The sequence below is a fragment of the Epinephelus fuscoguttatus genome, linkage group LG4 (genome assembly GCF_011397635.1).
Source record: "Epinephelus fuscoguttatus linkage group LG4, E.fuscoguttatus.final_Chr_v1".
NCBI classification, from domain to species: Eukaryota; Metazoa; Chordata; class Actinopteri; order Perciformes; family Serranidae; genus Epinephelus; species Epinephelus fuscoguttatus.
In genome coordinates this window covers 28218825-28232164 of record NC_064755.1, presented here as the reverse complement: position 1 = coordinate 28232164, position 13340 = coordinate 28218825, and the positions used below count along the sequence as shown (strand labels likewise).

The 13340-nt window shown below is 40.3% G+C and overlaps 1 protein-coding gene across 1 annotated transcript; it reads left to right on the top strand.

The window, feature by feature from the left end:
- Window positions 1–1156: 1156 nt before the first annotated feature.
- sigirr (single immunoglobulin and toll-interleukin 1 receptor (TIR) domain) lies at window positions 1157–13307 on the top strand. The gene is made up of 11 exons (XM_049573216.1): window positions 1157–1288; window positions 2897–3236; window positions 4961–5224; window positions 5487–5694; window positions 5783–5910; window positions 7622–7792; window positions 7888–8031; window positions 8329–8431; window positions 8584–8734; window positions 10465–10642; window positions 12152–13307. Exons 2-11 carry the CDS (start codon window positions 3167–3169, stop codon window positions 12322–12324), a joined length of 1590 nt encoding a protein of 529 aa, XP_049429173.1. The 5' UTR covers window positions 1157–1288; window positions 2897–3166; the 3' UTR covers window positions 12325–13307.
- Window positions 13308–13340: the final 33 nt, after the last annotated feature.

The window sequence follows — 13340 nt, the reverse complement described above, 5'->3', positions numbered from 1 at the left end:
CCATTAATGGATTATCTAGAGGTTTTTTAGCCTTTCCTTTAGGCTAGTTGTTTTTATTTCAGGATGTCTTCCTGCAGCAAGTTCCATATGCTATATACTAGTCTAACTAAATCATATTTTGAGGCAGGGGTCCCTTTGGGTTTGGGAGTGTCTTGCCCCAAAAGGTCTAACTATATGTTTTTATTTTATAAATGAAAAAAATGTTTTCCTTTAAAATAAACTGAATGACTTTCCAGGGCGGCACGGTGGTGTGGTGGTTAGCACTCTCCCATCACAGCAAGAGGGTTGCCGGTTCGATCCCGGGCGTGGGAGCCCTTCTGTGCGGAGTTTGCATGTTCTCCCTGTGTCAGCATGGGTTCTCTCCGGGCACTCCGGCTTCCTCCCACAGTCCAAAGACATGCAGATTGGGGACTAGGTTAATTGGTGACTCTAAATTGCCCGTAGGTGTGAATGTGAGCGTGAATGGTTGTCTGTCTCTATGTGTCAGCCCTGCGATAGTCTGGCGACCTGTCCAGGGTGTACCCTGCCTCTCGCCCGATGTCAGCTGGGATAGGCTCCAGCCCCCCCGCGACCCTCAAGAGGATGAATGAATGAATGACTTTCCCCACAGATCCCCCATCATCACATATATGTCAAAACCTTTTATGTGCAACTTAATATAAATACATAGATCACTATTTTCCAGTGACAAAAAAAACAGATCAGTTTAGTCTTAAACAGTTTAGGTAGATTTATCTTTATTTAAACACAGTGTGAAAAGGACTCAGTGTACAGTTGAGAGTATACAAACACAACAGTAAATACAAACACAACAATAACAGAAACAGAAAGCCAGGGGGATAACATACTACACAGAGATATTATAAGACCTAGCTACAGATGTCAAGTGTCTTTATGGCCTTTTTATTGGTCGAATCAAAAAGCAGTTTCATATTGTGTTCAACATCCCTCACAAAAAACAATATAAAGTGGAATAAATTTTAATAATGCAGCAATTCAGATGATATGCCATCACTTACTGCAGCATATCAATTTCATACATGTGCTGAGAGCAGACTTGGTGCCATGTACTTGTTAGGGAGAAGAATTAAAGGGGTGGAGGCACCTTACCTCATCTTAACCCATATCCCATATGTCTTGAAAGACAGCGATCACGTGACCAATGGGAGTAAACAAGGAAGTAGTCCCAAGCAATCTTGTAGGAAGTAAGGGAGGGTGGATGACTTTCCCTTTGGTTTTCCCCTGGAGTCACGTGCTCAGAGCCGAGTGAACTTTTAGTCATTTTAAGGTACGTCTTCGCCATGTTTCTCATCCTTAACCTAACCTCAGTGACTTTACTTGCCTCAACCTAACTTTCGTAACATTACGCTAATTACGTAACTGTACGTTAAGGACGTAACGTCACACGAAGTGCTGTGCATGCATTTTTCCGCAGGATATCATACGGACCGTTTTATGAGAATACTGATTAAAAAGAGGAAATTTAGGATGCAGTATAAGTGTAGTAAGACTATACTACACTGTCCAAGTGTAGAAGTTTTCATAAAGTGTTAGTGCGTTATAAGTTTACAGTTTGCCTAAAAACTCCTATTGTGTGCATTTATCCCGTGCAGCACTCAATCAGCTGGCTTCCTAAACCATGACAAACCCCTGGTCTAAGATTTTTGTTTCAGCATGCTCTAAAATGGCCAGTTGAGCTGTGAAGTTTCTAAAAAATTATCCTGGAGGGAGTATCCCTCAGATCCACCGCGTTGCAGAAGGTGTAGATTGAAAACTGCGCCCCTTATTGACTCATTATCATCTGTACCTGCAATATTAATGTGTTTTAGAAAGTGAGAAACTTGTGAACATTTGTTAATGTTTCTGCAGCATTTATGGACCTAACTGCAAATAATAAACACCAGTTAATCAGGATATTTAACAACCTGGCAACCCAGATCTTGCTACTGGTTTGCAAGTGATTAAGTAACTATTCATAATGTTTTCTTATTTAACCTTTATTTAACCAGGAAGTCACATTGAGATTGAAAATATCTTTAACAAGAGAAACCAGGCCAAGGTAGCAGCCAATTAAAACACATTAAACTGCAACAAATACAACATATAATACAAAAATCCACAATAAAACAACAATTATCCAAACATCGTGGCCTCTCAAATAAAACAAGCACACGTCTCTGTCACCACATTCTTTATGATCAGTTGATATAAGTGTTTCCAATTTTAGATCTTTTTGAAGATGTACCATGCCCATGGTGCATAGTAAGAAAATACAGTTAAACCTAAAAAATTTAAAAGCAACCACCCGGAGGAGTGTAGCTGAAACTACCAAAGCTAGCACACAGAAGGGTGCAGAAGTAGGCAAGTTTGCCCAGTATTGCTTTATAAATAAAGATATACCAGTGCTTCTGTCTGGGAGTGGTCAGTGATGTCCAACCCACCAAAATATGAAGAATGCAGTGATGAGTAAGGGACTTTGCATTTGAAAAATATAATAAAGTCAACACTACAACTGGAACAATGCACTTACAAGTATACAAGTATTTTGTATTTATTTTATTATTTCTTTTTTGTAAATTATTATCATTATTGTTATTATTTTCTCATTATATTGTTATTTTATTCATAATATATTATTATAATATATTATTATTATTATTATTATTATTATTATTGTTTTATATTATTTTCTCCTCATTAGTTATTACTATTATAATTTAATCTTGTCTTTACTGCCAATGTATTTGCTCGGAGGTGTTTGTAAAACTTTAAAAACTAATAAATAAATAATTGAAAAATAAATAAATAAAATGAAGCCAAGTAGTAGTTAGAACTCACACATCCTTTTATAAAGATGTATTTTAGGTATTTCAGTGACTTAAATTTCACTGCGCAGGTGAAAGCCGGAGCAGACATCACGTGACCCCGGGGAGCCAATGGCCAGCAGAGTTTCTGGTATCTCCAGGTGCAGTTGATGAACCAGAAGGCTGACGTCTGCATAGTCGCGTCACGGCTCTGGATAATGTAACCAAACTGTAATAAACTAACAGGTTATCTTACAGGAAGTGATGTAGGTAAACAAAAAACAAACAGCAGTAGTAGAAAACAGTCTTCATACGGTTTGTTTGTCACCTGAGGAAGAGGAAGAAGACGAAGACTGCGGCTCATGGCTCTGATTCTGGTCGCTATCATACTGGTGTTCAGCGGGAAATGGGACAGGACTTTCCTGGCAGACGGTAAGAGACAAAATAAACTTTATTCACTTAAATTCACTCAGTTATGATACTTTATTTGGAATATTAAAAAAACGAGCTAATAGCTGCAGTGTTCACCTTATTATTTTGGTATATATATCAGTCGCAGTGAGGTGTAGGGGATGCTGGGTGGGTAAATACAGGTCAATACACATGTGGTCACTAGGTACAGGGTCACTGTCACGCAGTCACATGCTGTTGCCTGGCAACCTGAGGACCAGACCCGGACTTCGGACCCGGATGTGTGCCCCTTTGTTTGATAAATAGTTAAAAAATAGAAGAAGAGGAAAGCAAAGTGACGTCAGAGAGGAACCAGAGAGAGCAGTTGTGCGGGTTATTTGCTGGCCGCAGCCACGATGAGCGCATGCGCAGAATATGTTGAAGAACAGGTCCAGATTCAACAGGGCAGAGCTCATTAATTAGATTGTTTGAGATGCGTTTTTAGATCTGTCCTGCCACAGGAGCAGTGGTGCGTTGCTGTTTACATTGAACATGTCATCCTCAGACAGAACAGAAGCGTGTTTTTATCTTTTCATCCATGTCAGCATAACAGCCATTAGCTCAGAGTCAGCCAGGGTGAAAGAGTAAACAGGTTCACCGTCATGCACTATTAGACACTCACTCTTTGTCAAAAGCTAAAGACTGAACAAAGTCTTTTTTATATGCAGACAGTGGGCAAAGAAGAAAAGCTGCACACAACATAAAATAGAGATGCACCATTTAGTAGACTATGACTTGGCTTTGACGTGATCGGGGTTAAATACAGTTTCTTCATTTATCAGGCCAAAACAGCACCAGTTTCTTTTCACTGGCCATCACTAAGATAAACAGTTTGACAAGTTATACACTGTCAGTTACACCAAACATCCACTGCTCCCATTATAATTTCACTATAGTTACAAGAGGTAACTGAAAGTGCTTCTATTTTTCAACATAATCCCCCCTCAAGGGCGACACACTCGCTTCAGCAATGCTGGAGCTCCTTTATCTGGGACCCTGTGACCCATCTTCAACACTCTCCATGCTACGCTTGAATTCTTGCACCCAGTGTTTGACTGTGGCACATGAAGGGGCATTGTCATGTTTAGTATTTAGCATATCTTGGTGGATTTCAGATGGTGAGATGAGATGAAGATATGTGATCACAGCGCGATAATCCAGTTTCTCCATCTTCAACAAATCGCTGACCACTGTTCACTTCAAGAATCTGCAAAAATAGAACAAAAAGAGTTCAGACATTCATTTTTCATTAATTAATTTTCTGTAACCGCTTATCCTGTTGCGGGTCACGAGGGGGCTGGGCCTATCTCAGCTGACATTGGGCGAGAGGCGGGATACACCCTGGACAGGTCACCAGACTATCACAGGGCTGACACTTACAGACAGACAGAGAGCCAGTCATGTTCACACCTAGGCCAATTTAGAGTCACCGGTTAACCTGCATGTCTTTGGACTGTGGGAGGAAGCCAGAGTACCTGGAGAAAATCCACGCTGACACGGGGAGAACATGCAAACTCTGCACAGAAGGGCTCCCCCACCCTGGGTTTAAACCAGAACCCTCTTGCTGTGAGGCGACAGTGCGAGAGCCCTGGTATAGGATCATTACGAGTTAAGAGACTATAATCAGTTTTAGGATGAATAAAGTTGGTTTGTTGCATCCCTGCTGTAAAGATGACTGTGTAAACTCCCTGTGTCTCTATTTGCAGCTCAGACTTGTGTGGATGGGAGCGAGTTTAAGGAGCAGGTGCTCTATGTGAAGCAGCCTCCATATCGTCTGAACTGCCCTCTGGAGCTCCAGAGCTCCCCTCAGCCCAAACTGACCTGGCAGAGAAACTGCCAGCAGCTGCCCACCCAGGAAAACAAGACCTACCTGGAGTTTAGCAGCCTCAGCTCAGAGGACCAAGGGAATTACACCTGCACGCAGCAGGGCAACAGCACAGCCTCGTTCACTGTGCGTCTCGTAGTTAAAGGTAAGTATTATTTCTGTGTTTAAGTGTAATGAAGTCATCTTAAACCTGATACTGTAATTATGTGTCTGCCTACGGTTAGCTATGATTTGTCCCTGCAGTGCAGTTTGCACGGGGGTTGAACAGCTGCACCTGCAAAGAGGCATTTAGTTTCAGTGTGCCTTCCAGCAGCAGTCTCAGACTGTACCTGGCGTTGCGTATGAAGGCGTCTATTGTCTCCAGCTCCTGCAGTGAACACAGATAACAGTGGAATGTCTTTCCACAGAGTCCCTGTGCTCCAGAGCCCCTGAATTTAAACATGATGGGCACCATGATGGAGTCTACGGGATTATGGGATCCACTGTGACACTGAACTGCACTGCTGTCCTCCCCTGGGACCCAACAGACGAGTACTGTGACACCACGCTGCAGTGGAGTAAAGATGGCCAACCTCTCACTAATCAATCATATGACATGCAGAACACCTCCTCATGGTGACTTGAAGCTTTTTAGAATATCACTTACATGTACCCGCTTAAAAACGTATTTGAGTAAGACGGTGTTTTCTGTTCTGATGATCAGGTCTCCTGCTGCTGGTCAGCTGATGGTAAACAGTCTGCTGGTGATCAACCTCACAGACCTGACACATTTTGGGCCCTACAGCTGCACAGTGAGGAACATTTCATCTGACTTCATTGTGATACATTCAGGTACGACAACTAAAGATACCTACACATATATATACTGGGTTTCTCAGATTCTTCCTGCATGTTGTGTCATATTTCTAAAGAGATCGGCAACCCAAACATGAAAGAGACATGCAAATGTGATCATGTATTATAGAGAAAACTGCTTTTTTTGTCCCCAATTCCAATCCAGATCATTTAGATCAGAGTCTCCACCCGATACTTTACTAAATAAATTAAATAGCTCTGCAGTGTATCAAGAAAAAAATAACCTGCTTCCAAGCCGTTCCTTAATGTTTTTTATTTGTATTTTTTACAAAATAACATGAAGTCTGGTATAGCGAGCCCTCTGTTTAATCTTTTTGGCCTTGTTGCTGAAGGAATTTCTCTTTTGCTTTTAGAGAGTATTCTCCAGTTTTTGTTGCTTTGGTGCAGCCTGTGTCTGAGTTACCTGAATGAACTGTGTTCCATCGAGCCTTTATTTTTGTCATCTGTACACGTTTAGCATGAATTACATTAATGAATTTCTCTTATTGGCTTTGTGCTTGTGGGGCTTGGAGAGTTGGGGACACTTGTTGTGTTGCTGTACATACAAAACACCTGTGTGACAGCTGACGTGAAACAATGAATGGGATCAGGCTCAATCTAACTCAATATAGCCAATCCAGATCAGTTACAAAATGCCTTGACCAGCCCCGATACTGATCTTAGTGATCGGTTCAGGACATTCCCAGAAAAGAGTGAAAGACAAGACAAGAGGGGACAAGAGGAGGAGCAGTTATAACCTGCATCTTCATCAAAAGTCATATCAATCGTAGACATGGTCAGTGTACCTTTGGAGCTGGGGGAAGTCAGCCAGGTACACACGCTTTTTGTCTGCTCTCTCACACCTGTTAATACCACACACACACAGATACCTTCAGTCTGTATCACTTCACAGTGTCTTGGCGGGTAGCCGGGATTGGCAGTGTAGGCAGCAGAGGTCCATCTGGTTCACAACATGAATTGATTCTGACTAATGTTACTGAAATGTGTACAGTACTTAAAGAAAAGCAACATAAGTTATTTCTTTCTAAACACATTATACATGTTGGAAAATACTTTCTGGGTCCACAATTTTTTGAGTGTGCCCGAAATCATTGCGCGATGATGCACAGGAGCCGACTATATAAAACTAGGTGTTAGATTGCATAGCATCAGTGTCGTTATGTTCACCCCGTGTGTGAGTGGAGAGTTCACTACGTTAAACAAGCTCTCTTAGCTCTTTCAGTCTAATAATTACATGGCCAAACACTTTGTTAAATGCCACAATCATATAAACTCATTCAAAACAGCCGTCACTAATGCACCTTTCAGGCGTTCGGCCCAAATCAGTTTCCCGAGCTGCCGGCAGTTACTGCTCACTGCTGTGTGCTTTGTGCTAACGTTAGCTGCTGAATGAGAGTCAGTTGCTGTGTTGCCGCACTTGCTCTTTAGCTCAATTTTATATTTATTATTCTTGTCGATTTTTTAATTATTCAAATTTGGCTAAGTGGTTTGTGACACATTTGTCTGTGTTGTGACAAACTCAAAACACAAATTTCATTTGTTTTACCCAGACTTTAAGTCCTTTAGTTAGAAGAACCCAGTTATACAGACTCACTCTACTGACAGAAACCATATTCCATAAAGTTTGTGACGATCAATTTGAATTACAGTATTGGTTGATTGGTTTTCTTTTTCTTTTTTTTCTCAGAAATAATTGGGTGCCCCCGTGACCTCCCTCGCCCCCCCAACCACACAGCTGCTGTTATCGCAGCCATCGTCCTCCTCCTCCTCCTGGCTGTGGCTGCTGTTGTGTACTCCAGGTGTCACCTCAACATCAAACTCTGGTACAAGAACTTGTACGGAGACTACGAACTCAATGGTGAGGTTTCTGTTGAGGTGCTGTCAGGTTTTTATAATCATGATTAAGACTGTTTTATTAACACCACAGGTGTGTCTGTGTCTTCATGTCTTCAGATGGCAAATTATACGACGCCTACATCTCGTATGTCAACAACGATCATGACAGGAAGTTTGTCAACTTTATTCTCAAACCTCACCTGGAGAGTAAAAATGCATACAAGGTGCACCTCAATGAAAACGATATCCTACCAGGCTCAGGTAAGATTTATTAATAATATTACATTGAAATTAATATTTAATCCATTGTTTATGCAGTTTTTGATTGTTTTAATCTTCACAATACATCTGTTAGCTGTTATTTCACCCAATTTATATATACTTTATTTAATCAGGAAGTCACACTGAGAACATGATCTAATTTATAAGTGAGACTTACAGAGTAAAAAATAGAAATAAATAATAATAAGAGTTTTAGGGAAAGAGGCTCCTGGGTTACAAATTGTAATGTAAAGCTGGCGGTTTTTAACAATGCGCAACGATATTTTGTGTCTCCAGAACCTTCTGCAGAGCTTCTGATGAACATGAGTCGCTCTCGGCGTCTGATCGTGTTGCTCTCTTATGCTTACCTTGAGCAGGACTGGTGCTGCAATAACTTCAGGTCAGACAAATTTGATGTAGAAACAAAGTGTGAAACTGAGTGTAAATACTGTGGCATCATCACAATACACCACTTGAGGTCAGTGTTGCTGCTGTACACTGCAGTATCTCCAGCATGTCATATCATTACACACTGTATCTGTGTGTTTTCAGACAGGGCCTTCTGCACTTGTTGGAGTTGAATCAGCAGCCCATCCTCATCATGTTGGAGGGTCAGTCCAAACGTATGAGACCTGAGATCAAGCAGGTGCTCAGTGAGAACCAGCACTGCCTCACCGTGCTCACCTGGAGGCACAACTCTGTGGTAAGATCCACAATAACACCTGTTAGTGCTCTCTGAGCAAACGAACGAAATACGATATGACTCTCTTTAGACACCATCGTCTCCTCTGACTAAAAACCCTGACGGTAAATTGGATTTTGGCCAACTCACGTGGAGTGAATATATCATTATGTAAACTACACATGTACATATGTGCAAAGTATCTTTAACATTTACATCTTGTGTCTGTCTCTGTCTTCGCTGTCCCACTCAGTTGTGTTTCCCTTGAAGCCACATTACATATTGACATTATAGTGAAATAATCATGTGAATAGACTGTCTTATACAACATTTTTTAGATCTCTAAGAAACACTCAAAGTGTAGGTTTAAAAAAGGCATCATAAAATAGTAATTTTTTAATCTGTAAGTGTTTAAAGGTAAAGGTATATTATGCAGGATGGTCGGTTACTGTTTTTAAACATACTAGATTCACTCTCATTAGACATTTTGCCTATTGCATATTTGCAATTTTTTTTTTTTTTTTTTGGTGCTGAGTTTCTTAAATGCCTACTGATTACAGTCTGGCATCTGGTCACTACCTTTTTTTAAAAAATCTGATCTCACCTGAGCACTGTGGGGGTACACGCCCATAAACACCCCAAACACACAACATAAAAAGAAAATCAAAAAATACATGCAGAGAGCAGAGTCTCTGTCGAGGAACACACCACCACACACTGAGAGTGGGTCATAAGTGAGGATGAGAGGGATTACTCCTGTGTGAGTCTATTGGTTGTTCTTTTTGTAAGAAAATCCTGTATAATATATCTTCAACACTGAAAAATGTATGACTGTGTGGGTGCTGTGTGTGACATCATCTTTCTCCAAGTGAACCCAGTCCACTGCGAACCTGTGTGAGACATCACAGACAGATATCTGTCATATGTAATAATTATTATCACTAAAAGCAATGTTGATTTTTGTAACAATGTAAATAGTCTATTTAACTGACAACTAATTACACAACTATAGAAATTTGTCAGTATAGAATGGTGTTTCAATGGAATTAAAAAAATGTACATATGAATTCAGATTATAAATGTACAGTTTATATCATATGATGATACATGCATCTTATGCTTACACTTATTCTATTTTATTTTATATATATATATATATATTATATATATATATTTCACACTAACAGCCTCGGCACAGTGACGATATATATTTTATTTTTAACATTTTTAATATCTTAGTAACTAGTGTTAAATACTGTAGCATAATGCACATTCTGTTTTTAGTTTATTTTTATTTTTAATGCACATTTTCATTTCTATTATATTTTATTTTATTGCTTTTATTTACATCCTTCTATTTCCTACTCTTATTCTTATATGGCTCCCGTCCATCTAGGCACACAGATTCTCTATTTACACAGAATTTCACTTCTTTAAACTGGTTTTGCTGAATATTTATTTGTTGTTATGTTAATATTATTATTTTTTACTTAATTCCTTATCTTGTTCTCTGTATCTGTTTTTTAATCTGCTGTTATTTTCTCTGTCTTTGCCTGTACAGTGAGTGTCGTGAAAGATGCCCATAAATAAAATGTATTATTATTATTACTTCTGTTCCTTCTTCTATACCTCGATTCTTTACCGGAGTGACTGTGACGAATCACAGTTTCCCCTCAGGGATCAGTGAAGTATTTCTGATTGTGATTCTGATTCTGATTAATAGCCCGGTGTAATATGTTCGGTTTCCACAGACTCCGTCCTCAGTCTTCTGGAAGGAGCTGGCCTTAGTGATGCCTCGCAAAGTCGTCTTCCGCAGCGAGTCTGCAGGCGACCCTCAGACTATCCTACAAGACGACAAGGACCCCATGCTGACCCTTGAGTCCGACTACCTGGACTGCCGCTCGGACACCGATCCTGCCGGAGATCTGGGTAAGAGCAGCTATCACGGGACTAGAAAAGTCCTCACGCAGTAATGTTTGGTTTACTTGTCACTCTATTTGCACATGCAAATAAAAAAAGCTGCACTACCTTGCACAGATGAGCACAAGGTGACTGTTTTAAAAAACTCAATACCTGGACAACACACTGAGGCAAGCATGCTCATGTTTAACAACCATCTGGTGCTGCTGACTCTGATCCAGAGATGTAAACGCCTACCTGCCAACGGTTTCTTGTACTTTTTGTGTCATGAGAATTAGAATATAAAAAGTTATGGCCTATATGCAAGTCCCGACCTGATAGAGATGCTTTTCTCTTTTCCACCATGCACTGTGCATTATTGAAACTGGCCCAGTTTGACTCAACAAACAAAGATTCAGCTTCAGTTAATCTTCAATACCGGGAAATCCTTTCACATGCTGAGCTTGCACATATTTTGTCTGTGGTGTTTTGAATAAAGATAGATTTGAGAGGCAAATGAGTGTTCATGTCACAGGAATAGCTCAGCATTTGCTTCCTTGTATAGTTGATACATCTTTTTTTTATTCTTCACTGAAACGTGAAGCTGCAGCTGGTTATCTTAGCGTAGCACAAAGACTGGGAACAGGATCTTAATATTCTCCTCAAACTCTCAGCAAGAAAGCAAATAAATATTTCACAAAATGTCACACTGCTCCTTTAATGAGTCCGGCTTTGCATATAGGTGCAACATCTTGTAACTGTAAAAATGTGTTGTAGCCTGAGGCCTGACGAATGTATGGGCCTCATCAACAAGGCCCAGGACCCCACTGCCACGGTCTCTCACCCCCCCCCCACCCCAGTAGACACTGTATATACATGTTACATTAACCCACATCTTGAACTGTTATCTCTGCACATGCACTTATTCACTAAACTGTGAACCTTTGTACATCCACTGATAAATACTTTTCAGGGCTTCACAATTAATTGAAATATTATCCAAATCGCAATTTGTTTTTTTCTCTCCCTCCCACACACACCCTTTTTATATTACTAATGCCATTGTTTCTTAGTTGCGTACTTATGAATGTATAAATAATGATAATAAATAAAATGATAATAAATAACCCACACAAGAGCTGTCAGGGTTTTGTCCACCCATTCTCGAGTTTTCCGATGGTGACTCGGCACTGCTTTGCTCCCGGTGGATGGGAGGACACGCCCCTGACTTTATTATTATTAATCATTTTTTAATTATTGGTGGTAACAGGGTAAAGGTAGGATTAGTTTAATATACTTTCTTCCCTTTTTCTTTCTTCCCCCTTCCCCCATCCTTTCACCTGTTAAACCTGTAGAGTATAGAGACACAGACACACACACATGCCAGCCAACCCAACCTTGTCCCCTTATCCTCTGACAACACTGGCCTGTATTTACTTTTGTAGTCACTGTCCTTGTTTAGTTTGTGTTTTGTATTGTCTTGCAATTAAAAAAAATCACAATGTGGCCAAGTGAAAAATCTTTGTCTTTCTGCTGCAGGGTTTCGCCTCCCTGTGTACAAGGCTCTGGCCTGTAAAGCTCCAGTCCTCCCTCCTGCTCCCATCACCACAGCCGAGCCCAAACCCTCCGACATCGACGTGTCCGACCTGGGATCACGCAACTACGGAGCTCGCTCAGACTTCTACTGCCTGGTCACAGAGGAGGACATGTGATCCACACTCCCCTCACTTACAGTTAACACTAAGGATATCCTCATTAATATCGCTTCACAGTTATCTGTCTCAATAATATGTTTTTTATAGTGTGTTGTTAAAATCAAATTGTTATCTGTTTCCTCTTACCAAAGACCTGTTTTTAATGTTTTTGTATTTTTTACTGTGGTGTAAAATATTTTATGAGAGAAATTATCTGAAATTTTTATGTCAATCGGAAAAACAGGGACATTTTATTGTCATTTCACAGCCAAGATCAGGGTTCCCACGTGTTTTCATGGAAAAAAAATTCAAAACTTTTCCATGACTTTTCAAGGACATAATTTTCTATTCTTGCGCTACTTGCCTGGAGTTTTTCAAACAGATTCAAACTCTTTTCATACATGACTTCAGTTAGCCATCAATATTATAAGGGAGAGACAGAACGTGGGGGGGACAGAACGTGGGGACAAAAATGATGAACGTATTTGACTGTAAACAAAAAGTGGTCACATATTGGAGCATGTTAGAGCTACATAACATCATCAGCTCCAGAAAATAAATTTGCTGCTATGTTACATTACATGGACGGTTACTGTAACAGTTTAATCTAAAACGACATGACTTTTCCAGGCCTGGAATATTTGATTGTGAAATTCCATGACTTGACCATGGGAACCCTGTAACATCTCTCATGAAGTCCCCAGCAGAGGGCAGAGTGATGTCAGATAATAAGCAGAAGGAATTAAAACATTTGTCACAAGGTAACAGCTGACAGTATGCAAAGGTTTGGGACAGTTGGAGCAAAGACAGCGTCTTAAAGTCAGATTTAAACCCAGAACGCTCATATCTGTTTGCAGAGCAGTCAACTGAAGCATGACAACACTCATGACCGAAGGACTCACAGTTCTTGACATTTCTGTAAAGGGGAGGGTTTTGTGTGTGATGTACACACACTCTCACAACAACTCAGCAATCACACTAATAAAGCAGTTTTAACTAAATACCTGGCTGTGTCTCTCTGTAGGGGGTGTTGC